Source organism: Pseudomassariella vexata, assembly GCF_002105095.1.
Source record: "Pseudomassariella vexata strain CBS 129021 chromosome Unknown BCR38scaffold_9, whole genome shotgun sequence".
NCBI classification, from domain to species: domain Eukaryota; kingdom Fungi; phylum Ascomycota; class Sordariomycetes; order Amphisphaeriales; family Pseudomassariaceae; genus Pseudomassariella; species Pseudomassariella vexata.
In genome coordinates this window covers 2,238,824-2,260,608 of record NW_024467964.1, presented here as the reverse complement: position 1 = coordinate 2,260,608, position 21,785 = coordinate 2,238,824, and the positions used below count along the sequence as shown (strand labels likewise).

The following is a 21,785-nucleotide window of genomic DNA, read 5'->3' as shown; positions in this document are numbered from 1 at the left end:
GGCCATGTTGGAAGATGAGTCTCGTGAGTCTACTGGTTTGTAAGAATTGAAGATGGTCCAACACAACATCGTGGTTGAGGCGCAACGGCGCATATAGTCTAGCCCCGAGCCGTCTCGGTTCAGTTGTGCGCCGAGTGGATAGCTTGACTATCAAGGCGATCTCGTTGAGGTCGAGGTCAGTCCTGTTAACTCCGTTTTGGACCGTCTCAATCTCGAAGGGTTTGATCAAGTCGGACCCTGCCGGAACGGATCAAATTAGGTCTTCTAGACCTCTGAGAAGTTTCTTTGCAAAGTGATTTGCGAAAATGCCTGCTCCAAAGCTTTCAAGAGGATGATTCCTTATCTGGAAGAGAGATTAGGCGAGGACGGCGGTCATAGGGTCGGAGCACGCTCGGTGAGATCGTGGGGCAGCTTCTGAATCGTTGCAGCATCGTTGCAGCGACGCCCCTCCTCAAGGGTCCTCACAGGTACTGTGGTATAATTATCGCCTGCTGGCGGTCCATTCTTACAGCCCTGCCCCTCCCAGGCGCCATGCGGTCCTTGCCAGGAATCTCTAGTACTAGCAGTCCTGTGTCGGCACTGACCAATGAAAACTTGCTCGTTTTTCGAGGTTCGCATTACCCCACCAAGAGGGTGACGTTCAATTCCTCAAACCCGCCGCGGCCTGGTCGCCCATCGAGTGTAGTCGGGTGAATCGTCGGCAAGCCTCTATTTACGTGGGACAACCTTCAGCCACGACCACAGTGAGACGGCTGGAGGGATTGACGTGCATAGAAACGACAAAAGTCTAGACGACAAGAGGAAGAGGAATGTACAAATCCCCGGGTTTGGGGCGCGCCAGCAGATTGCCGTTACATTCACTTCACCACAGCATTTGGCTCCCGACTCCCGAACGCACATGCTCTAGAGCTGTGTCTCTCCGTTCTGGAGTTGCATAAACCCAAGAAGCCTGGTCCGCAGTCTTCAAGAGAACGCGACGTTTCGTCCCATCTTTTTCTCCATCAGCCTCGCTTGAATCGCGCGAATGAAGCCTTGGAGCCGAGAGAACGACGGCATTCCTACTTCTGCTGAGCAAACATCACCAACCACGGTCCAAGCATCATCTCGTCGACTCTGGCTTGGTCTCTAACTGTGCCCCCGGTCGTACTTTCCCAACCGGCCAAGCTTGCGACTGATAACTCCTTGGTACGAAGAGCACACCTCTAACCATAGTTTTTGTTATCCTACGGCCACCATCTAGCGCTGGCTTCCTTCCAGGCCGTTAGGTTGAGCCAACGGTCAGCAGCTTTCCATAATCAGCTCAATACACGCAACTGGCGAGGAAGTCACGGTTGTTTCCCGACATTATCTGAAAGGTGCAAATCACCCCAATACCCACACAAACTCTGGCCATCATTCTCGAGGCACGCACCCCAAATTTTTCTACACACACATATTCACCATTCTCTCTGTGGCACACACACTATCCGCCACCCTGGTCACCGATTACCAGAAAGTTCAACTCGTAACTGCCCAGGGAATACCTCATTTCTGCCGGCACATTACCTGCAGATTTCTCGCCCAGCAGGTCACCCGGGGTCGAGTAGGGCGTATATACCCGTCCTCATATTAGACTTCACTTGGGACGTTGTACCTCAAAGCCTCTTCGACGGCTGTGTACGATCAGCATCAGACATACGCATTAGCACCGACTTCCGGCTGCTACAAAGCAACATACCTACAATAGTGGACTGACATCCGAGACCACCCAAGATGCCGGTAATACACGGTCAGAAGATGGCCTGGTAAGTTTCCCCGGCACCATAATTCCTCTCAACCTCCCTATTGGGCCCATTTCCAGCCTGTTGTGGTCCACGGCAAGCTGCAGACGCGTGCCTACTTTCATTGCGGATCGTGAGCATTGGGCAACTCTGACGATTCAATATCGCGCCTATTTCTAGCAACAAACTGTTCTTCCACTCCATCTGTGTAGTCGCTAACGCGCATTATTTTCTCTTCATAGCGAGCCATGCATACGCGGCCACAGATCAACCAAGTGCAACCATGGCGGTGAGCGCTTGTTGGTGCCAGTTCGAAAACCGGGCCGGCCTCTTAGTACCTGTCCACACCCTCCCGGAAATGCTTGTGCATGCGGAGGCGTTACTGCTGCAATTCCTAGACGGGGTAAATGCGCATGTCCAAGCAGTGGTCCGGGAAGTGCACAAAACCCGGTGAAAGTGGAACCTCCGGCTTCTGATGGCACGCCGCTCTCACCAGCCAAGTCGTCCTTCCGAGTTTCCAAGGCGGTCCCGAAGGCGACGCGGAAACAGTCATATGACCCTTCGAACCTGGGTCGCATGGATGCTAGCAACTTCAATGTCATGGGCTCGTACGGACCGATGCCCGGCCAGCCGCGCCCCGGAGTGGCGACCATCGATGCAGTCACTTCCACTTACGCACCCCAATTTACGAATGGATATGAGCATGCCCCTGAGCCTGTGTTCCACAACCCAGGACCATTCCAGATGTCCGCTCCAGTAGCCAATGGCTCTGACCGACCCAGACCTACCATCAACACCGAGCTCCCTCTGAGATTAGAGGGACCAACCGATAGATCACCTACAACGTCAACGAATGGGACCAGAACATCCAGCTGCTGCTCTGGCATATCGGCCGCGTCCGGTGCATCCAGCGTAGCTCGCCACACTCCGACGTCGAGTTCAGGGTCGATATCCCACGAACTGGCACCGACGAAGCCTGCTGGCGGCTGTTGTGCACCAAAGGTGGACAGCGAAGAAAGCTCACCGTTCAACAGCTTCGGAGCTCCCGTGCAACCCGGTAACGGCACCAGCATGATGGAGCAGTATCCGATGAGCATGAATGGGCAGATATATGCGGCTAATTACCAACAGGCAACCATCTTCTCGTACCCTGCATCGTATGGAACCTATCTTCATCCCCTGCAGGCTTCGCAATGGCAAGCTATGGCGGCAGCACTTGACTACCCATCGCCATCCTCGTCGTCCATTGCGTATCCAGTCTCACAACCCATAGCCATGGATCACACTGGTTTCGATACACCGGGCACAATTCATGAATGTGGATGCGGTCCGAACTGTAGTTGTATTGGATGCGCGGCTCACCCGTACAATGCGGCAACCCGGGAATACGTCAGCAGCGCACTGAAGTACCAGAACATGGACGGAACGGCGACCTTTGACCCCATAATAAGTGGTCAAGAAGTACATTCCCAGTCCCCTGTTGACGAGTCATCTCCGGGCCATTCGGACACAACTTCGGCAGTGAGCGGCGAGGATCAGACATATTCAGAGGAGGACTACTTCTTCGTCAAGTATTCTACCGAGGAAGACTGTCAGGGGCAGGAGGCCTCGTGCCCGTGTGGAGACGAGTGTGCGTGCACCGGCTGCCTTACTCACGGCAATAACAACCTTCCTGCTTAAAGACTTGTTGGTTGAGCTGTAGTCAGGACGCTGGTGCAGAGTCTCGCCAACCCGACATGCACGGCACGCCTGCTACATCCGCGCCTAACCAGCCTGGGTATCCTGGGAACTAATGGTTGAAGAAACTTGTGGCATCAGTTTGGTGGTTATCACCAGGCAAGTTTTTGGCTGCCTCCACGATAGACTCTCTGTTCGTCAAAACCACACGCTGCAGCACCCAATCTTGGCCGAGAGCGACTCATGGGAGATGAACAGGCATTATTCTGACAGATCACTCGTTCACATTGTTGTCGCCAGGGCGTGATGGCAAGAGTTGATCTCATTGCTGCCGGACTCTCGCTAACGAACCCGCAAATGAATAGTGATGACGCATCATATTATTGATGGTCTTTATATAATACTGGTTTAGCCGCCTCGGCAGACGAGGCAAGTTGGACTGGAGAGGATCCTGTGGGCTGCGATATTGGAGATGCCGTGGAACCTACGGCAAATAACGTTGACATTTTGGAATTGCATAAAGCTTGGCCATCGCTGGACATAAGCTATGTACTTTCAAGAGAATTTCGAGCGAGGGTGATATATTTGCAAAGGTTGTCGCAAACGAATCCCTCGTATGGGAATCCGAAGTTGACGGGGTAACCAAGACAAGCACGTGCTGATGTAATATATATACCCTATTTGACAGCATGATGTATATTGCTCTTTTGCTACCTGTAAGACATGCTGTAATGGATTCAGATATGACTGAACTGATGGGGAAGTACTATACATCCACCCTCCTACCGACAAGCAAGGATCTAGCTGACTGTTCGGATGGCAGGTATACTCCTAGATTAGCGATATTGCGCTTTGCTACTCGGAACCTATGGTGAATCTCCACTAATGAACGGTCTCGATACCGAGTGGACGGTATGAAGCAAAAGTAATTTAATCCTGAGCCAACTCCTAGAGATGTTGTGCAACGTCATGACGCCAGATGCGTCGCAGGGGGGAATCCACCGAGAAGGTCCTGCCCCAGGATTCCCAAATTCGGCTAATAAGCTTATCGAAATGTGGAGAATCGGTGACTTGCAACGCCAAGGCGCTATCTATTCGTGACAAACCCCCGACAAGTTGACAGTTGCGAAACTTCCGACTAGAAACGTCCCAGTCTAAACCAACTTTGGTCACCTCCTAGTTCAACAGGACCGAAAGTCCAGAAACATGAAGCCTTCGTCAGACTATAGTCTAAATGGACTGCAAGATATGGATCGGACGCAACGCGAGATGATTGACGAGCGAGGTTCAATTAAGCGGGAACGTGAGCGGTTAAGATCACCAGGTGGTGACAGGAAAGTACGGAGGAAGCACGAGGATAGACCTTCCCGACAACACGAACGTGACGGGAATAGACGGAGATCCAGATCGCCGGAACGAGAGAGGACAAAACACCACGATGGTGCATCGAAACATCTCAGACGACATCATCTTGACACCAGCGAACGTGAGCGCGACTCGAAACGCAACCGTTCCTCCTCCTCCACGCGCTATCATGCCCACCAACACCACCACCGCCGACGACGCCGTTCCTCGTCTCATACGCATGGTACTTTTTATGCGGACCAGCTGCCTTATTCGTCTCGTCCACTGGCCAAGTCCGATTTCGAGATATTCAGGTCGCTGTTTGCGACATACCTCGAAGTGCAGAAGAACAAGTACATAGGTGATATGGACGAGCGTGAGGTTAGGGGGAGATGGAAGAGCTTTGTCAACAAGTGGAACGAGGGGTCGCTGGCGGAGGGTTGGTACAACCCCGAAATGTTTATCAAGGTTTCGAGCAATGATATGGAGGAATTGGACGAGCTCAGGGGAGTGAGTACGCCGCCTTTAAGTGGCAACAAGCTGAACGGCAACGGCAACGGCAGCACGGTTCTAAACGAGGAAGACGGGGACAACGGAAACGATGACGACGACGGCTATGGACCGACGCTGCCAATCTCACAAGGGCTGTCTCGGTTCTCTGGGGCGGCGAGACAAGGACCCGGCATACCCAGTCTACAAGATCTAGAACTTCGGCGCGAGATGATGGACGAAGACCGACTCGAGCAAGTAGCTCAATTGCGTCTCGAGCGCAAAGTAGACCGAATACAGCAAAAGGCGCGCCTCGAGGAGCTCGTCCCTCGCGCCGAGCCGGGAACCCGGGAGAGGCAGCTGGAGAAGAAGAAGGAACTCAACGAGAAAATGAAGGGGTTCCGCGAGGGGTCGCCAGGGGCCGCAGAGGTCAATGACGCTGAGCTTCTAGGCGGCGGTGACAGCGTGGCGGAGCTCAAGCGCCTGAAGGCGGCTTCAGAGCGGAAGAAGACGGAGAGGGAGCTGCGCAGGGAGGAGATTCAACGGGCGAGGATCGAGGAGATCGAGGAGAGAAGAAGAGAATATCGCGAGAAGGAGGATAGCACCATGGCCGTATTCAAGGAACTCGCGAGGCAGAGGTTTGGGTAGGTGGGAAAGAACATGACCCTGGAGCTATACAGCTTACTGGAGTCATTGTCGTTATTTATCGAACAACTAGCATACAGGATGCACGGTGTCTTAAGTACTGTCTTCGCACTGTAACGAACCCGCATTTCTATGCAATTTTCACAAATCGCGATTCACAACTGCCCGCGAAACACTCGCCCCTCACTAACTCACTCATTCTTATTCAACTGAGCGACTTATCCCAAAATGGATTCGGACTCGGACGACGACAACCTCAATGCTACGGGTCTCTTTCAAGAACCGGAGGGCTACTTCCCGCCACCACCGGAGCCCACAACACAAACCTACGTGCTGCAGACAGGCGAGTCGCTCACCCTGCACCTCATTGGCCACCACAATCTATGGGGACACCTGCTCTGGAACGGCGGGCGGTATGTCGCGCGCTGGTTCGAGGACCACCCCGAGGAAGTAAAAGGCAAGACGGTGCTGGAGCTCGGCGCCGGGGCCGGGCTGCCTAGCCTGGTGGCCGCTGTGCTCGGCGCGAGGAAGGTCGTCATGAGCGATTATAGTAGCCGTAATTTGGTGGAGAACATGCAGATGAACATAGCGGAGGCGAGGCCGCTGGTGGAGGAGGGCAGGGTCGTGGCGGAGGGGTTTACTTGGGGGAAGGATGCGGGGAGCCTGCTTGCTTGTTTGGCATCTTCTCAGTCTGGGGAAACGGAGACAGCAAGTGCATCGGAAAGCTCAGCTTCAAAGAGTCCAAAAAGACACGCCAAATTTGACGTCCTCATACAGGCCGATCTGGTCTTCAACCACCACCAGCACCACAATCTCATCAAGACGACGAGGGAGACACTGAGCCGGAAGAGGGAAAGCAGGGCGTATGTATTTTTTTCGAGCTATCGGCCTTGGTTGCAGCACGAGGATCTGAAGTACTTTGATCGCGCGCGGGAGGCTGGGTTTGTGGTGGAGAAAGTGCTTGAGGAGAAGATGGAGACGCCCATGTTTGAAAACGATCCTGGCGATGTCGAGGTGCAGAAAACGGTTTTGGGGTTTGTGATGAGGTGGCCAGAGGGGGAATGGGATGAGGAGTAAGTACTGAAAGGGAAGGGGCTGTGATACCGTCGTGTCGAATTGGACTTTGAGGACTGCAATGCGAGAGGCGTTGGCCTTGGATGGATGGCAATCGATGGCTTCAGACCAAGTCGGAGCCGGGACATGTATGAGCCAGGGTCGAAGCAGCATGTTCGTTGGGCGGGCTGCGAAGATATCTCCTGCTCGAGGATCGAGTACACGTCTATATCCGTCTCAGACATCGCGACTCTCACGCGCTGCCGCACGCAGCCTAGCAAAATCCGATGGGCGGCAGAAGGCACAGCCTTCAGACCGCCCTATACTAGACAATATTCGGCTTCATCCATTACGAACGTTACTCTAGCACGCGGCATGGCTATGGGATACACGACTGCAAGTTCCATAGGTCATACCCACTAAGGCCACCCCCAACCCCAGTGTCAGGGCGAAGATCACCACACCATCCTATCCATCATCTCCTGACAACATCAGCCACTCAAGATTCCAGGAAACCATCGTTCTCGTTACAGCCGTTCATTGGCTTTTCAGTCCGATTCATGTTTCTTGTTCTCCTCTTAGGTGGTGTCGCGTTTGCTGCCAAGTGGAGTGATGATTGAGGCTGTGCCTGCAGGTGTGGTACGCCTAGCCTCAGAAGCATTCACCCTATCTGGCCCAAATGCACTTATTCCCCATTTCCGAGCTTGCCGATTACGCGTCTTTCAATCTCGCCTCGATAATTGGGTTTGAGCATCCTAAATCTGGTCTTCGATTGAGTCTGTTTGACAATGTCATTGTGACAGGAACACCTAACTTAAGATGATTGGTTCGCCATATACTAACCTAGAAATAAACTCCCAAGAGGCCTCACCTTGGTGTGTGTGCGGGCTGTGCCGCCGAGTGGATCAGCTTCGAGAGTTAAGATGTGACTCCCGATTGTCAACCTTTTTCTGACATCGGCAACTCAATTCGCTCGAGAAAACTCCATCAATCTGCAGCCTGCTTCTTCTGGGGGTGCAAGTCCCGCTTGTCCAATACAGAGCTGCATTTGGCCTCAAATGGCTTCGTGTCAAGCGTTTTCTGGAGCCTGCGTCTTCTGGTGGTGCAAGTTCCGCTTGTCCAATATAGAGAGGCTGCGCTTAGCCTCAGAGGGTTTCGTGTCAAATGTTTTCTGCAGCCTCTGTCTGCTGAGCCGGCCAAAGGCCTAACGATTGTAAAGGTAAGAGTGATCTTCAATGTTGCAGCTGAGAGGAAACACAGCCTCCTGCAGACCGCCACCCAACTAGTGTTGTGTGGTTTTTCTGCTCGCTTTTCTTCGTGTTGATTACGGCCACTTTTCTAGTATTACTCACTCTCCTTTTTCTCTCTTCGAGCCTCAATTGTGTCTAATTGTGTCTCCCCGCTCGACGTTCTTGGGTCGAGCATTGCGTGGCGACAACCCATTGTTCTGTGCCGTAGGGGTATTCACAGCGTCCAACAACAATAAAAATGGCCAAATGGGGTCTTTCAACATGGCTGGTCTTCGTTAGGCTGCTCCAGGTATTGGCGGCGATCGTCTCCGCGGGACTTAATGGGTTCCTGCTGGTGTATATCCACGTCAACCGCCTGGGGCTCTCCCAGGCCATGTCTACGCTCGAGATAATGGTGTGTAATCTCTGCTACAGACATTCCCTATTAAGCCTACCAAGGCTCGAGGCACATAAAAGAAGCCGCGTCTGACCAACGTATTATAGACTTGCGTCGTCCTGATATATACGGCCATCGTCCTGCTGGTCCAACACACAGGCAGACGACGCATCAAGGCACCAACGAACGTGGTTGCTACCTTCGTGGTGGGAGACGTGATATTCACTGGGCTCATGATTGGCGTTATTACCATCTTGGCTCGTACAGGCGTGCCTTCAAATTGCCAGGGGTTGACGACGAGCGAGTCCGACGATGCGCCAAACAAAGCTCCTAAGGGCTACAACACGATAGGTTTTGGCGACGGCTCGAGCGACAAAAAGGGGATGCTTGATAAGTGGTGTGCACTAGAACGGGGTTACTACTTTATCTCCGTGGCCGTCATGTAGGTCCTTTGTCTCACCCAAAGTCCCAATTGTCGACAGCCATGGGTATCTAGCTAAACCCTGGCAGCTTCTCCTACATGGTCACGGTCACGCTCTCCATCCTCCGTATCTGCGAGGGCCTCTACACGAAGAACACCGAAGTTGACCAACAACTTATCTCCGCGAGCGAGTTGCAGCAGCTGAAATTGAAGCCGTCCAAGGACAGCAGCCGCCGCTATTCGCCCGTGCTTCGAGCTAGAGGAGGGGGGTTCTCATCCCCATCACCGGTGACTGAAGGCGTTAGTTCACCACGGTCAACGACAAGCCGCCAGTCGACCGGCCAATCGTTCCGCCATCAGGCGCGCAGGCCGACGTTACCCGTTTCGCCGTTGACGTCGCCGACTATCACGATTGATCCGGCTAGGGAGGGGCTGTTGATACAACAGCAGCAGCATACCGTGGTAGTCGAAGAAGACCCGGCGGAAGCGGCGGCGGTGGCGGATGGGTTTCGACCGCAGCAACTTAACCAAGCAGCGGATGCGCCGCCGTCATATACACCGGGCTCGTCGTATAGGCCGGGGGAGTCCTCGAGTTGTATGGTTGGGCATGCGAGGGAGAGCAATGAGATGCGGTTGAGTGAGTATGTCAAAGGCGAGACAAGGGCACAGGATTTGAAGGATAGGGGTGGATTATAGGCATGTTATGAATGAATGGCGCTGGCGTTGTGGATACCTCATGGATCGTATGGGATACGGGATACGGAATGGAGCATAAGTTAAGTTTAATGGCAAACACCCTAATGCATTGGCAGTTTTGCGTTCCTGGTCTTGTCGCTTCTATCAGTATGAGTTCTCGTAGTTGTTAAATAGAGGCATCCCCAAGAAGTAACGGGGTACGAATACGCATGGCAAAGGGGAGCGATCTATTGATATCCGGGGTGGAACGAAAACAATAGCAGAATAATAGATCATAACCAAACCAAGTTTTTCCTAGTGATTTGCATAAAGGAGTGATTGAAAAATGAACCAAAACAGCTGCCTACGCATAACCATATCCCCTTTCGTCCAAACCTTATTCACCACCCTTGCCCTTGATAGCTCACGTACGCATCCAAGCTGGCCACCTGATCATCCTTAAGCACTACCTTCTTGCATTGAGGTATCTTTGGGGGGCCTTTCCAAAGAACCACGCAGGGGTTGTCGGTTTGTTGTCGCAACTCAGCGTAATCTGACTTGGTTCCCCCGGAGGACTGTAGTAAAAGTTTGTTACTGACTGGTACCACTTAAACCCATACTGGAGAATATTGTCGGGTTTTATTTCCGTCATAGTGTTCGTCATGATAACTTGATCCGGAAAGTCCGTTTCGACCTTCTTGAGCAGTTGTTTCTATTTCTCCTTCGTGTTCAAACGACGGCTGCATTCTCTGCATCTTAGAATACAAGCCAGATAGGAGACTAATGATATTTATACACTGATATCCGTAAAATATCTCCCATAAACGGACTCTGAAGCCCTGTCTCGTTGTCGTAAAATGCCGTAAGTGATACTAAGTTAAAAACCAATGACCTGCAGGTCAGTTTCCCAGTAGCCATAGCCCATCCATGGGTTATAACTCCAAAGACTTAAACACTAGAAGAGACTTTGGTAGAGCCCTATACTGTGATTGCGGAGGATCACAACGTGACGAATCAGAATCCAGCATTGGAACAACTACCTAGCTACTGGAGTACTTACTCAGGATGCACGTTAGCTACCCCACAGCTCCATAACTTCAACAGCAACGTAGTGTCTGCTACCTATCTCTCTCTCCGACACAACCCCACATCACTTAGCATTATCACCAGACCCCTCAACCACTAGCAAGCATCAACCACGAGACATTATCACACAATTAGACTGTCACAGACCCAACACATATGTGCCTCGGGCAGTACAGGAAAGCGTCCTTTGACGTAAAAATAACTCTCCAGTGATCGAATCGGACCATCACTCAGCAAGAAATTCACACAATGACCTCACCAACTCGGAACCCATCCACCCTCCGCGCCAAACTCCACACCCAAGGGTTCGTCATCTTTCCCTCCCTCCTAAGCTCCTCAGAACTTTCCCTCCTCCGCGCAGCCGCCTCCCGCACCACAACTCTAGCCCGCTCCGGCGCCTGGCCTCATATCCGCACAGTGGGCAAGCAATTTCCCCCCTGGCCAGCCACCCCAGGGCCTTCAGGTATCTGGGGTGTGCAGGGACTCCTGAACCCCGCCTTACCCGACCACGCCGTCTTCGCGGCCAACTACTTCAGCGATTCCATTCTGGACATCGCCAAAGCCTTGATGGACTGCGGGGATGAGGACTTAGTCATGGAGTTATTCAACATGTTGGTCCGTCCGGAGACCGACTTCGAGCTCCGCTGGCATCGGGATGATATACCCGCCATAGCTTCAGTCGAGGAGGAGATGGCGCGGTTGGCCGAGCCCGAGTGGCACACGCAATGGAATCTAGCGCTGTACGAGGACTCGAGTTTGATTGTCGTTCCCGGGTCTCACGCGCGAACGCGGACGGAGGCCGAGAGGAGAGCGGGCCCTTTTGAGCGGGGACTGCCGGGGGAGATGGTTGTTAAGTTAGAGGCTGGGGATGTGGTTTTTTATAATAACAATATCTTGCATCGCGGGATGTACGATTCGGGGAAGGAAAGGATGAGTTTGCACGGGAGTGTTGGGCATGTTGGGGGGAGTCGGTTGAGGGCAAGGAATGTGTTGCAGCATGGGATTGGGGGGTGGGTGGATAAGTGTGACTTTAGCTCGTTGGGGGAGAAAGAGAGGGATCGGGCGGAAGGGATGAGGGATAGGTTGGTTAAGCTGGGGAGAGAGAGTGGTGACGTTGAATACTCATTGCAGGGCTGAAGGACATGGTTGGTGACCGTGTGTGAAATTGGCAAATACATAATATTATATGTACTTAAGAAATGAATCCCCTCATCTCCATACCGCTCGCTATCCATATGCGATGTCACTCAATGTATGCACTTGGAACGGATATTCTCACATCTCCAGGCCGCTTTCAAATCCAGTGCCAGCCGATATGTACAAATACAGTGGTTGTAGTAAATATTGCCCGTCCGCCGATATGTCGAATACGCGTCTTGTATTTCATTTGCCGACATCAAATCCTCAGAACGTTGATGCTCGCGGGGTAGACGTTGACATAGTCTTCCCAGCTGGCTAAGCTAGTCCCGTCACGGTTCACGATACTCAGGGACCCGATAGTCCGCAGGTCATAGAAGTTGATGTTGCTCAGTGTGCCCTCCAGAGAAACCATACGAGATTGGCAGTTCTCTCCAGCATCCACGGTTGAACAGGCTACAAGGTATAGTCAGAAAGAGGAACATATCCTGAAGGGGGAATGGATGGACTCACTAGTGTCGTAGCTGCTGAAAAATGAGTAATGGCCCGCACCGTAAACAACAATGTCACTCGAGTCGACGATTCGAAGACCCCAAGAAGCAGCGCAGTTTCCAGAGACACCAGAGCACGAAGTACTGAAGTCGGGATCATGGAGAGCCGAGTTGACAGTAAAGGGGACCAGTGCATTCGGGGTTGGTTGGTAGTATCTGCGAGGTGGTCAGCATGCGACCTGCATTTTGATGACAACGTTTCCAACTTACGGCGTCTCGGTTTGCAGCTGGGCGGCAAAGATGTTCTTGGTGTTGACAAACTGATAGTTGTACAAAACGTGGTGTTCAGAAGCCGTGCCAATCAGCCAGAGCGGCCCGGCGGTAGATTCATCGAGGAGACCTCGGCCGGCGTAGATGGTGGTCTGCGTGTTCGTGGCATCGTCAATGTCGTGGTCGGCAGTCCAAAGCCAGCAATTTTCCATATAGAGATTCGAGGCCTTCGTCGTGATATGCATAGACATATAGGCAGCGACGCAGCTCGAGACGACTTCGCTAGACCCGGCATTCTTAAGACATTGGGCGACCTGGAGATTTGAGCCTGTAAACCCGCCGACCCTGGTGTGAACATCCCACATGGCGCTCGGCGCTCCGCTCGATGCGAGGTTCCATTCGATCAGAATGGCTCCGGGTTGAGATCCTTGAGTGGCAACGACAAAGTCGGAAAACTCGACAGTTCCCACCGTGCCGGACGTGGCACCGACCTGAAGCAGTGGCACAGGGTTGGAAGCATCGGTAAAGAAGCCAGTGCCAGCAGCCATGAGGACGGGGTAACCCTCGCCAACAATCTTGGTGCCGGCTGGGATGACCACGGTTGATGTCAGTCTGTACAGACCGAAATCGATGAAAACAACCTTGCCCGCAGATGCGGCATTGTTGATGGCTGATTGGATTGCGGCCGTGTCGTCCGCTGCCGCATCACCCTTGGCACCAGCACTCCTTACACTAACAAATTGATCTGCCGAGAGAGTCTCATACTGGGGTTTGGATCGCGTGTAATACTTGTTGCCCTCCAAAAGAGCCGAGGGTCTGCTGTTCGCTTGGAGGGTTCCTTGCACTCGCGATGGTCCACTCGAGGTCCATCGGTTCCCCTCACTCCATCCAGTGATTGTCGTCGATCCAGTTGCCCCAGACAAGACAGTTCCGCTTGGCCCCTTGACAGCAACCGGTACATTCTGCAGTGCTACATTCTCTAGGACGAGATTTCCGGCCGTGTCGGGCAGAGATGAAGAAGTGTAAGCAGTGAGAATACCCACCGGCACGTTCACAAATGAACTGTCAATCACGACCACAGCTCCTGTTGTCAAAGCTGAAGAGCCACCGGCTGTAATATCGATGCCCGTGCTACAATTGTTGATGGAGAGACCCATGTACGTCCAACCCCAGTCCCAAAGGTGGATGATGGCCGTTACGCAGTTGTTGAAGGTGAAGTTTCGCATCGTGTACTGCTGGTTACCCATTGAGGCACCCGTAGCACCACCATTGAAGGTCAGGTCCTTTTTGAAACTCATATTTAGTAATTGCCATACTGAATATTGGGGGAGACAAGTTGGGACCGCCTGCAACTGGTAGAATAACATAGGACAACCGCTGTGGCCGTGCAGGTTACCGAGTGGGTTAACACTGGAGCCCAAAATCTTATGATAATTTGATTCCAGCGAAAACCCCAGAGGTCGATCTGTAACACATTGCTTGTCACAAGCTACCATGTTGCCCATGCAGAAATTGCTCTCGCATATGCTATGGAGCATAAAAATGTTTTGGGGGGCAAACTCGCGGGGGGGGGAGGTGGAGGGCTTCATCCAAAATCACCATGGGTGGAACTCACGCTCATGAATCCACCGGAACCTAATTGAACAATCAGTTCACTGCAGACATACATTTTATAAATGCGCTACATACCACTCTCAATGAACAACCCTACGTGAACAACGCCCGAAGCCGTTGGCATGTTGAACTCGATGTTCTGGAGCGAGGTTGCTTGCGAAGTAGGCCAATGCATGCCTGTCGCTGCCGTGCCAGGGGCGATGTTCGTGGTATCGATGACGAAGTTCCTGACCTGTCTGTAGAACACATTTGTGGTGACCCAGTTGGGGTCTGAAGTATAGTATGGGTTTCCATCGATGAGACCGAACCCCGCAAAGTTGCTTGTGGCCTTCAAGATTGGGCGGGAACTCGGGTCGCCCACAAGCTGAGTGAAATAGGATGGCACGATCGACGAAGATATCATGTACGTTCCGGCTGGGAAGTAGAGGATGGCTGGGGTAGTGGTGGTCGACGCCTGAAAATGTCAGGTTTTCTGGACAAGTTGCCTCTAAAAGTGCCTTTGTTCTATGGTGAAAGGGACGAGAAAATGAACTTACACAACCCTGCAAGCATCGGTTGCCTGGATCGTTAATGGCTGCGTTAATAGCCGATGTATCCTATTCTGTGTTGGCATTGTCTCCCCGACCACCGAGTGAGCTGCCGTAGTTGACATACATCGGTGACCCCGTCTCCCCTGGCTCCATAGTCTTTCACATTGCGAAAGAACTTGTATCCGGTGCCAGCAAAAGGCGCAACACCCTGATCTGCGTGGTTTGTGTAAGAGACAACCTCTTCCTATTGATCAGGATTTACTAACGGGATATGGTCTCTAACCAGTACGCATTGATACCGAGAGCAGAGCTGAGCACAGCCAGCAAGAATGTTTGAAAACGCATAATGAAGGATGCTGATGATGAAAACGAGCAGGCTGGTCCGTTCAACCCTTCACTGGAAGGGACAAGTCTTATAAGACACGAGAGCTTCGTTTTCTCGCCCACACCAAGACACTAGACACCCACACCATCACAAACCAAAAGAAAGTCAGAAGACACCAGTGACAGCTGGGCCTGTCATTCTCCCACCAAGGGTCCCTGAGGGTCCCATACGCGCGTAGAGGGGTGTGGAGGGCAAGAATAGCCTCTAGAAGGATTCTGTACCCGAGTTAGAGAGACAGCCACCTACGTTGAATCAACACCTGAAGCCCCCGGACAGTTCGAAAACGGCCGGCCATATAGATCAATATGGCCGACTGCGACGGTAGACGCTCACAAGGCCGCCGAGGACCGTCCGGTGGGGTCCGCCACTCAAGTGTGAGGGTCAGGTGTCTTAGTTGCTTAGAAGCCGTATATGATAGGTCCATCGTAGCGTCCGCAAAGAGTGAAAATTGTTCCAATAGAGTTCTCGCTTGCAAAGAATGGGGATCACTCTGCACGACGATGCTATAGTCGACAGGCGAGATTAAATGTCAGGGGCAAAATTGTGATGCGAACCCATCCAAGTTCGACCCAAAAGCACCGAACAAGGGGGCTCTGGAACCAGAACGGAAAGTCATAGTCTATCGCTGGGGAAGCGAGCACGCTCTGCACGAAGTAAGTCGTATTTGTTGCTCTGGGTCCTGATAGGTGGTTCAAGATCATGGCCGGAAATTACTTCTCGGCCCGGCCAGAGCAGGGGATCCTGGGGTAGCTCGTTATTGAGGTTGGCAGGCATTATTAGGTAAGTCACATGTGATGTAGCCGCGAGACATAATGAACGTCGTCGGCGCGTCCTAGTGACCACCACAACAAGGGAAAATGACGATAGGAGGGAGGGACAGTCTTAGGCCCAGGCTCTGAAGTGTCCGTCGTGATGCCGTGTTACATCAGATCTTTAAGGTTCAGTCCACAGCTTTCGAGTTTGTGTGCCTGAATCCAATTTGAAAACGGTTGCGTTGGACAAGGAGATTTCGGCCTTGGTGGATCCAAAAATGCAACCTACCTAAATTCCTGCTTAACCTTAACACTGAATTTGTGTGTCGTCCCAGAACAGTACGGGGTGTGACTTAGAATGCGCCGCGTTGTCCGCTGTCCGTTGTGGGTTGTGGGTTGTCGCATCATTCCTGGGGGTAGACAGAAGGTGGAAGATGCGAACCGAGGATCCTGGGTGGAATTCTGGAGAGTGACTGGGGTCAGTCCCTCCTCGCTTGAGCACACACACTCATACGTGAAGGTACAGTGTGCGACAAGAAAAGACGGTGCCAGGTACTGTATTTAAACTTCTCGGCGTTGCCAGATTGACTTCAATTCAACGTCCAATATACTTTATTGCGTAGGACACATGGGTTTCGAGAAGACTTGAAGATCCTTTCTATGCGTCGTACAGGTGCACAAAATATTGAGACGCAGGCGCAAGCACGGCATAGCATTGAAGTGTTGCAACCTCGTCCGGCCGAGGCTTCAAGCGCTCTTCGGTTTGAGAAGGTGCGAAACTGCGAGAAGTATTGGATCATCACTTACAACACTAATGAATGGCCTGATTCTCTACCTTTCTCTCAAAATTCTCTACATATCTAGTGGAGTAGTTAATAGAGCTAGTCTCGCCATTATCACCTGTCCCTTAAGCCAGAGGATGACCACGACGTAATGGAGTTCCCTTTGCTCCCCGCATGACCTTTCCTCAGTGCACCACACTTTATGTAAAAGTCTTGGCCATGGAGCTTGAAATCTGTTATTCAACCATACCTTCCCATCTCCCTGCCACTTATTTTGCCGGCTTTTCTTCCGTGAACTCGGGTCCCAATCTACCGGCAGTCATGGTTGTACAACACCTCCGCGATATCCTGAGCTTTCCAATCGCTGGCGACACATCTTTCTTGGCGCTTCAGCATCGACATAGGTAGAATATTAAAGTGGGACAATGTCCTACCACACTCAAGCTGTCTGGTGAGTATCTTGGAATTGATTTTATATTGATCATGGCGGGGTTTCGTAGTTTGGTCAATCGTCAGTCGTTCACCCCGTCTTTCGCAGTCTCAACAATGCATCATCTTCTCTAATGTTGACCTTCATGACACCCATGTTCATATATTTACCCGTCTGGAAGACTCAGGATGGTATGGTTGGCATTGTAACTCTTGACAAAATCATTGCGCTTATCAACAGAAGACCAAGACCACGATTCGATTCCACTAACGCCCCGAGAGGCTTGTTTGGAAACTTGAGGTATCTTGTACCTGTCGTGTGCTCGCTCCGCGGGCGATCTTCGCTGAAAAGATATGTTGCAGCATCCCGCATGCTACTCCATTGTCACCCCAAGCTGCCACCCTAGGACCGCTGAAGACATGCAGTTGCGCCAAGGTCCTGGTTGCCCAATCATTATGCCGGGAAATAAGGAAGTACACTTCGGGGCATGTAGCAGCTAGGAGTACTCCATCACTTTCCATCCGCGGTTGCGCGGGTGGGTGCTTAGATGTCCAAGCTCAATCGATTCTCCGCATCTCAAGAAGATGCCGCGACCCAGCCGTCGTCCGATTCCCCAACTCGACCTCCGCACTCGGGAAATTTATGCCAAAGCAAAGAGTCGCATTTGTGGCGGGCAACCAGACCAGACAACATGAGTCCTCCAATCCCGGCGACCTGTGCAACATCCGCGGTTCCGTTTTCGGGCACTGCCTGTTCTGGACATGTATTGGTAAGCTCCGTAGAAAGCCAATGTCGTTTTTCTTTTTCAACAGTTTGCGTCGTGCGTTCCATGTTGTTAGCCGCCGAGGCATCTCTGAGATCACAGAAGAAGTCCAGGGTTTACCTTGAACGTCGACACGATCATTGTATTCCTCTGTCACCTTCCCCTCTTCCCCAGGAAATGGGAGCATGTGTTGCAAATCTTAGCCTAGCCTGGGGCGCTCCTTGTGGACAATCCTCGTGGACAAGAGAGGCGTCCCGTGCACTCACTTGGTTGAAGTGACTGTCTTGCTTTCGGATGAATGAGCCGTAAGAAACCTTTGTAGATATACTACGAAGTCCTCGCCCAAAGATGCGTAAACTCACAGGGGCCATTGGAGCTGTGCAAAGTAGCCCTTAGCGTAGTATTCAGTACTATTGTGCATAACCTTATTAGCCTTTCGCCTAGACGCTCCTGTATAGGTTGTTCTATATATAACTATATAGAAAAATCTCATACTTTAAGTGTATTTTCTATAAATAATACTACTAGTAGAATAAAGCATAGCAATACTCTCTAAGACTAACCGTTAGCACCTACTAAAGTGTAAGGAAAGAGCCGTCATGGCGGGCCGGTCTCAGCTGACAAGCTGAGTCGGGAGGGTTTCGCCCTCGATCCGGTAGAACTCCGGAACCGCTCAGCTTAAGAGGAGAACTCGAGGCACTCTCACCTAACTTAGGTTCCTCAAGAATCAGTCTTGCAATATACGCACCCATACACTGGCCTATTCTAGTTGCTCTTTGTACTACCTGACTATTATATTGTGAGACGGGTGGTATCCTTGTTACATTACAGCTAAAAGAAATACAGAACAAAGATAGTGATGTGCTAGTGCAGGACTTTGATACAAAGATTAGCGCCTCAGTATAATTTAGTAAAGCTAGTAATATCAAGTAGAGTTGGCATCTAGAAAAGGAGGGTTAACGGTTGTAGGCGTCCGAATCGTAATATCTAGCTTCGAGATAACAGCTTCAGGGTCGTAGGGAATTAAGCCGGCACCTCGAAACCGCACATTAATATTTCTATCGGTCATTGTTCTCACAGCGCTGGCGATTACAGAGCCACATAGTGCTGTATATAGCAGCTAGTGGGACCGAATATCAGTAACGCTGACATTTTTGGATCTTTTGGTCTATTAGCCTAGGGGCTTGGTCCGCCTCTTGTGACAATTATGTCAGTGTTAACGGTGTACGGGTGTCGGCCCTCGTCATAGACGAGAGGGTTCGAATCGTGGTTGTGCAGCCATATGCGAGAGGGTCAACAAGTAGGCATACCGAGGCATGACCAGGTATGGCCCAATAGACTGTGGCCGTGCGCGACAGCGGCAACTACCTCCTAAAGTATGCTGACAAGTGCGGGGTTATACACATGTGACGGTAGTCTGCTATGTGTGTGCCTTGTGCTTGGGGGTCTTAATGACTGATACGATGTCCCTGCACTAGTAAAGGGAGATTCCCGTAGAGGGATGTTCCCGTAAGCCCGGATTGCCCGGAGAGGGTCCGTGAGGCTCAGAGTTCAAGTAGTGCTAACACGTCTATTAAAGAGTCTCCGGGTCGAGCCTTATAGACGGGGGATAATTGTCGCAGCGCTGGCGATTACAGAGCCACATAGTGCTGTATATAGCAGTTAGTGGGACCAAATGTCAGTAACACTGACATTTCTAGATCTTTTGGTCTATTGGCCTAGGGGCTTGGTCCTCCTCTTGTGACAATTGTCTTAAAATAAGCCTCCTTAAAGACGATAAAGAACTCGACCTTGGTAATGTAGTTAATGTAAGACTTAATACATTAATTTCTCGACCGTTTTACATGTTTTAAGACTTTAAAGTACCCGGCATTAAGTCGCTAGATTAGATAAGACGAGTACGGGGGCGATTAGTAGTAATAATACATAAATTATAAGTCGGTTTCTGGAAGGATCCACAAGGACCTGTTGAAGTCCAAGGCCGGACTCTTACTTAGAAGAGATGCAGAGGATAACAGAAGAGAAAGGAAGACAGAAGAGAAAGGAAGGAAGAAGACGGTCAGAGAGGACTATGAGGAGCTCTGAGATTTTCACGTTGTTCATGATGATTCGCGCCTGTTGAGGCACTTCTGTTGATTTGATCAGAGCGACAGGCTCGTAATTTTTCCTTGTTGTGAGTCGCCCGGGCAGCAGGTCTTGTTAAGAATCTTGTTGTCCGTCTCTGACGTCATAACCTTATCCTGCGGGTATTCCCTCCCGTCGTCAATACAGTATCTAGATGATAACATCAATTAACTACTTATCTACAATAGTTATAATTAACTAATATACTTAAAAGCTAGCTAGTATATAGGTAAAAAGCGTTGAGAAATAGCCTTATTGTAACCTTATTATGTATATAGACGTCAAGATAATATAAGCTAGTCAAATACTTAATTTGGAGTGGATGAGTGAGGAAAAGGAGGTCCCGGCTGCCCTCCTCGACCACTGGAGGAAGAGATGGCTCACCGGAGCAGAGCATCACGATCGCCAGCGACGCGCTATCGCTGAGGAACCGGAGGGCCCTTCGATGCAGATACCGAAAGGGGGCAAGTATTTCGGCCTGAACCGACTGGAGGCGTCTACGCTGTGCCAGATCAGGACGGAAAAAATAGGACTAGCAGCCTTCTTATTCAAGACAGGGGCTTTTGGCGTGTACTCGCCGCTATGCCGCTGTGGCGATGCCCCTGAGACGGCAGAGCACGTAATCCTCTTTTGCGGGCTGTTGGAAGGACCGAGGGAACGATTACGGGCCGCCATCGCACCACGGCCACTATACTCTCGCAGAGACCTCGCAACGGCAACAGGAGAACCAGTAGTTAGTGGGACTATTGTAAGATGGCTGCTAGGGACGGGTCGGACAGCTTCAAGGCCCAGATAGCATCGATCTTCTCAGGGGGGACTTTGTTGGTAGGTTGAGAACCAACGTAGTATGGTAGTGAACGCAACGCAGTCGCCAATAGGGCGAACCGACGACGCAGCGTATGTATTTAGTCCAGCCATTAGGGCACGGTTTGACATACGGGAGTACTAGTAGAGGTACCGGGGGCTTCGAGCCTACGGCGTATTTAATAATAATAATAATAATAATAATACTTAATTTTAGCTGTATTCATTACAGTTTAATCCGATTTAAGCCACTGTCAACTTTTTGATAGCATTGTACTAGAAAAGTGGAGCTAGATCACACACTTTTCGGCGGAGATTCTGTAGTTGGCCTTGCCTTTCTCGTGCTGCCAGTCCGTCATTGCGGGTTAATCATGCTAACACCGAAAGAGGGACCCCAGCTGGTTTACACACCGCTGACGTCAGTCTAAAATCTAAGAATGTGCTGCGTGCATGTAGAAGATGCGGATCTATTGGCGCGAGAACCTCGACTTTTGACCTTGGGTCCCGGAAGTATGCTCCATGTCCTGTTCGTGACCAGAGATGTCCTCGGGTAGATGTTCGAAAGCATTTCGGTAAGTAGCATTGAATGGAGTAGACTGAAAGGAGGCTCCGCTTCTATGATTGGGCATCCCCGCCTCCACAAGCTGGAGTCAATCCCCGGCCACTTCTCCGCATTGGAGATGGTACTCTAAAATGGAGCTGCAACGGTGCAGTCTGGGGGTTTGCATGGCAAGCGGGCAGCTTTGCTTGCAGCTGCACTCGTCTCACCTGTCCTTTTTTGTTGCAGCAACTTGCAACTCTCCGTCATCGAGGCGACTAAATGTAGCAGAGCTCGGACACTTGTTGACTGCAGTCCAAGTCCAACCTTGTCCAAGACGGTCGTTGCTGCAGTGCAAACTTGGCGCCACTGTTGGCACGTCCTCTCGG

General features: G+C 51.4%; 7 protein-coding genes across 7 annotated transcripts; 6 read left to right on the top strand and 1 right to left on the bottom strand.

Moving 5' to 3' along the window:
- Positions 1-1,752: 1,752 nt before the first annotated feature.
- On the top strand, positions 1,753-3,440 carry BCR38DRAFT_346269 (uncharacterized protein; the record flags this gene model as incomplete). Its single annotated transcript, XM_040856246.1, has 2 exons — positions 1,753-1,784; positions 2,003-3,440. The coding sequence occupies 2 exons, from the start codon at positions 1,753-1,755 to the stop codon at positions 3,438-3,440; spliced, it is 1,470 nt and encodes a 489-aa protein (XP_040714508.1).
- A 1,395-nt stretch (positions 3,441-4,835) lies between these two features.
- On the top strand, positions 4,836-5,918 carry BCR38DRAFT_325761 (uncharacterized protein; the record flags this gene model as incomplete). Its single annotated transcript, XM_040854810.1, has 1 exon — positions 4,836-5,918. A coding segment is annotated over one exon (1,083 nt), but the record flags the coding sequence as incomplete, so codon positions are not given.
- A 225-nt stretch (positions 5,919-6,143) lies between these two features.
- BCR38DRAFT_347061 (nicotinamide N-methyltransferase) lies at positions 6,144-6,992 on the top strand (the record flags this gene model as incomplete). Its single annotated transcript, XM_040856307.1, has 2 exons — positions 6,144-6,588; positions 6,646-6,992. The coding sequence occupies 2 exons, from the start codon at positions 6,144-6,146 to the stop codon at positions 6,990-6,992; spliced, it is 792 nt and encodes a 263-aa protein (XP_040714506.1).
- Positions 6,993-8,198: 1,206 nt separating this feature from the next.
- Positions 8,199-9,999, top strand: BCR38DRAFT_439429 (uncharacterized protein). The gene is made up of 3 exons (XM_040860631.1): positions 8,199-8,612; positions 8,702-9,036; positions 9,105-9,999. Exons 1-3 carry the CDS (start codon positions 8,457-8,459, stop codon positions 9,709-9,711), a joined length of 1,098 nt encoding a protein of 365 aa, XP_040714505.1. The 5' UTR covers positions 8,199-8,456; the 3' UTR covers positions 9,712-9,999.
- Positions 10,000-10,796: 797 nt separating this feature from the next.
- Positions 10,797-12,108, top strand: BCR38DRAFT_245223 (uncharacterized protein). Its single transcript, XM_040854425.1, has one exon. The coding sequence runs from the start codon at positions 11,026-11,028 to the stop codon at positions 11,911-11,913; it is 888 nt and encodes a 295-aa protein (XP_040714504.1). The 5' UTR covers positions 10,797-11,025; the 3' UTR covers positions 11,914-12,108.
- Positions 12,109-12,172: 64 nt separating this feature from the next.
- Positions 12,173-15,163, bottom strand: BCR38DRAFT_486925 (pectate lyase superfamily protein-domain-containing protein; the record flags this gene model as incomplete). The annotated part of the gene is made up of 8 exons (XM_040864090.1): positions 12,173-12,369; positions 12,427-12,620; positions 12,675-13,957; positions 14,290-14,309; positions 14,364-14,742; positions 14,825-14,884; positions 14,943-15,031; positions 15,085-15,163. The coding sequence occupies 8 exons, from the start codon at positions 15,161-15,163 to the stop codon at positions 12,173-12,175; spliced, it is 2,301 nt and encodes a 766-aa protein (XP_040714503.1).
- Positions 15,164-17,322: 2,159 nt separating this feature from the next.
- Positions 17,323-18,244, top strand: BCR38DRAFT_245205 (uncharacterized protein). Its single transcript, XM_040854424.1, has one exon. The coding sequence runs from the start codon at positions 17,715-17,717 to the stop codon at positions 18,207-18,209; it is 495 nt and encodes a 164-aa protein (XP_040714502.1). The 5' UTR covers positions 17,323-17,714; the 3' UTR covers positions 18,210-18,244.
- Positions 18,245-21,785: the final 3,541 nt, after the last annotated feature.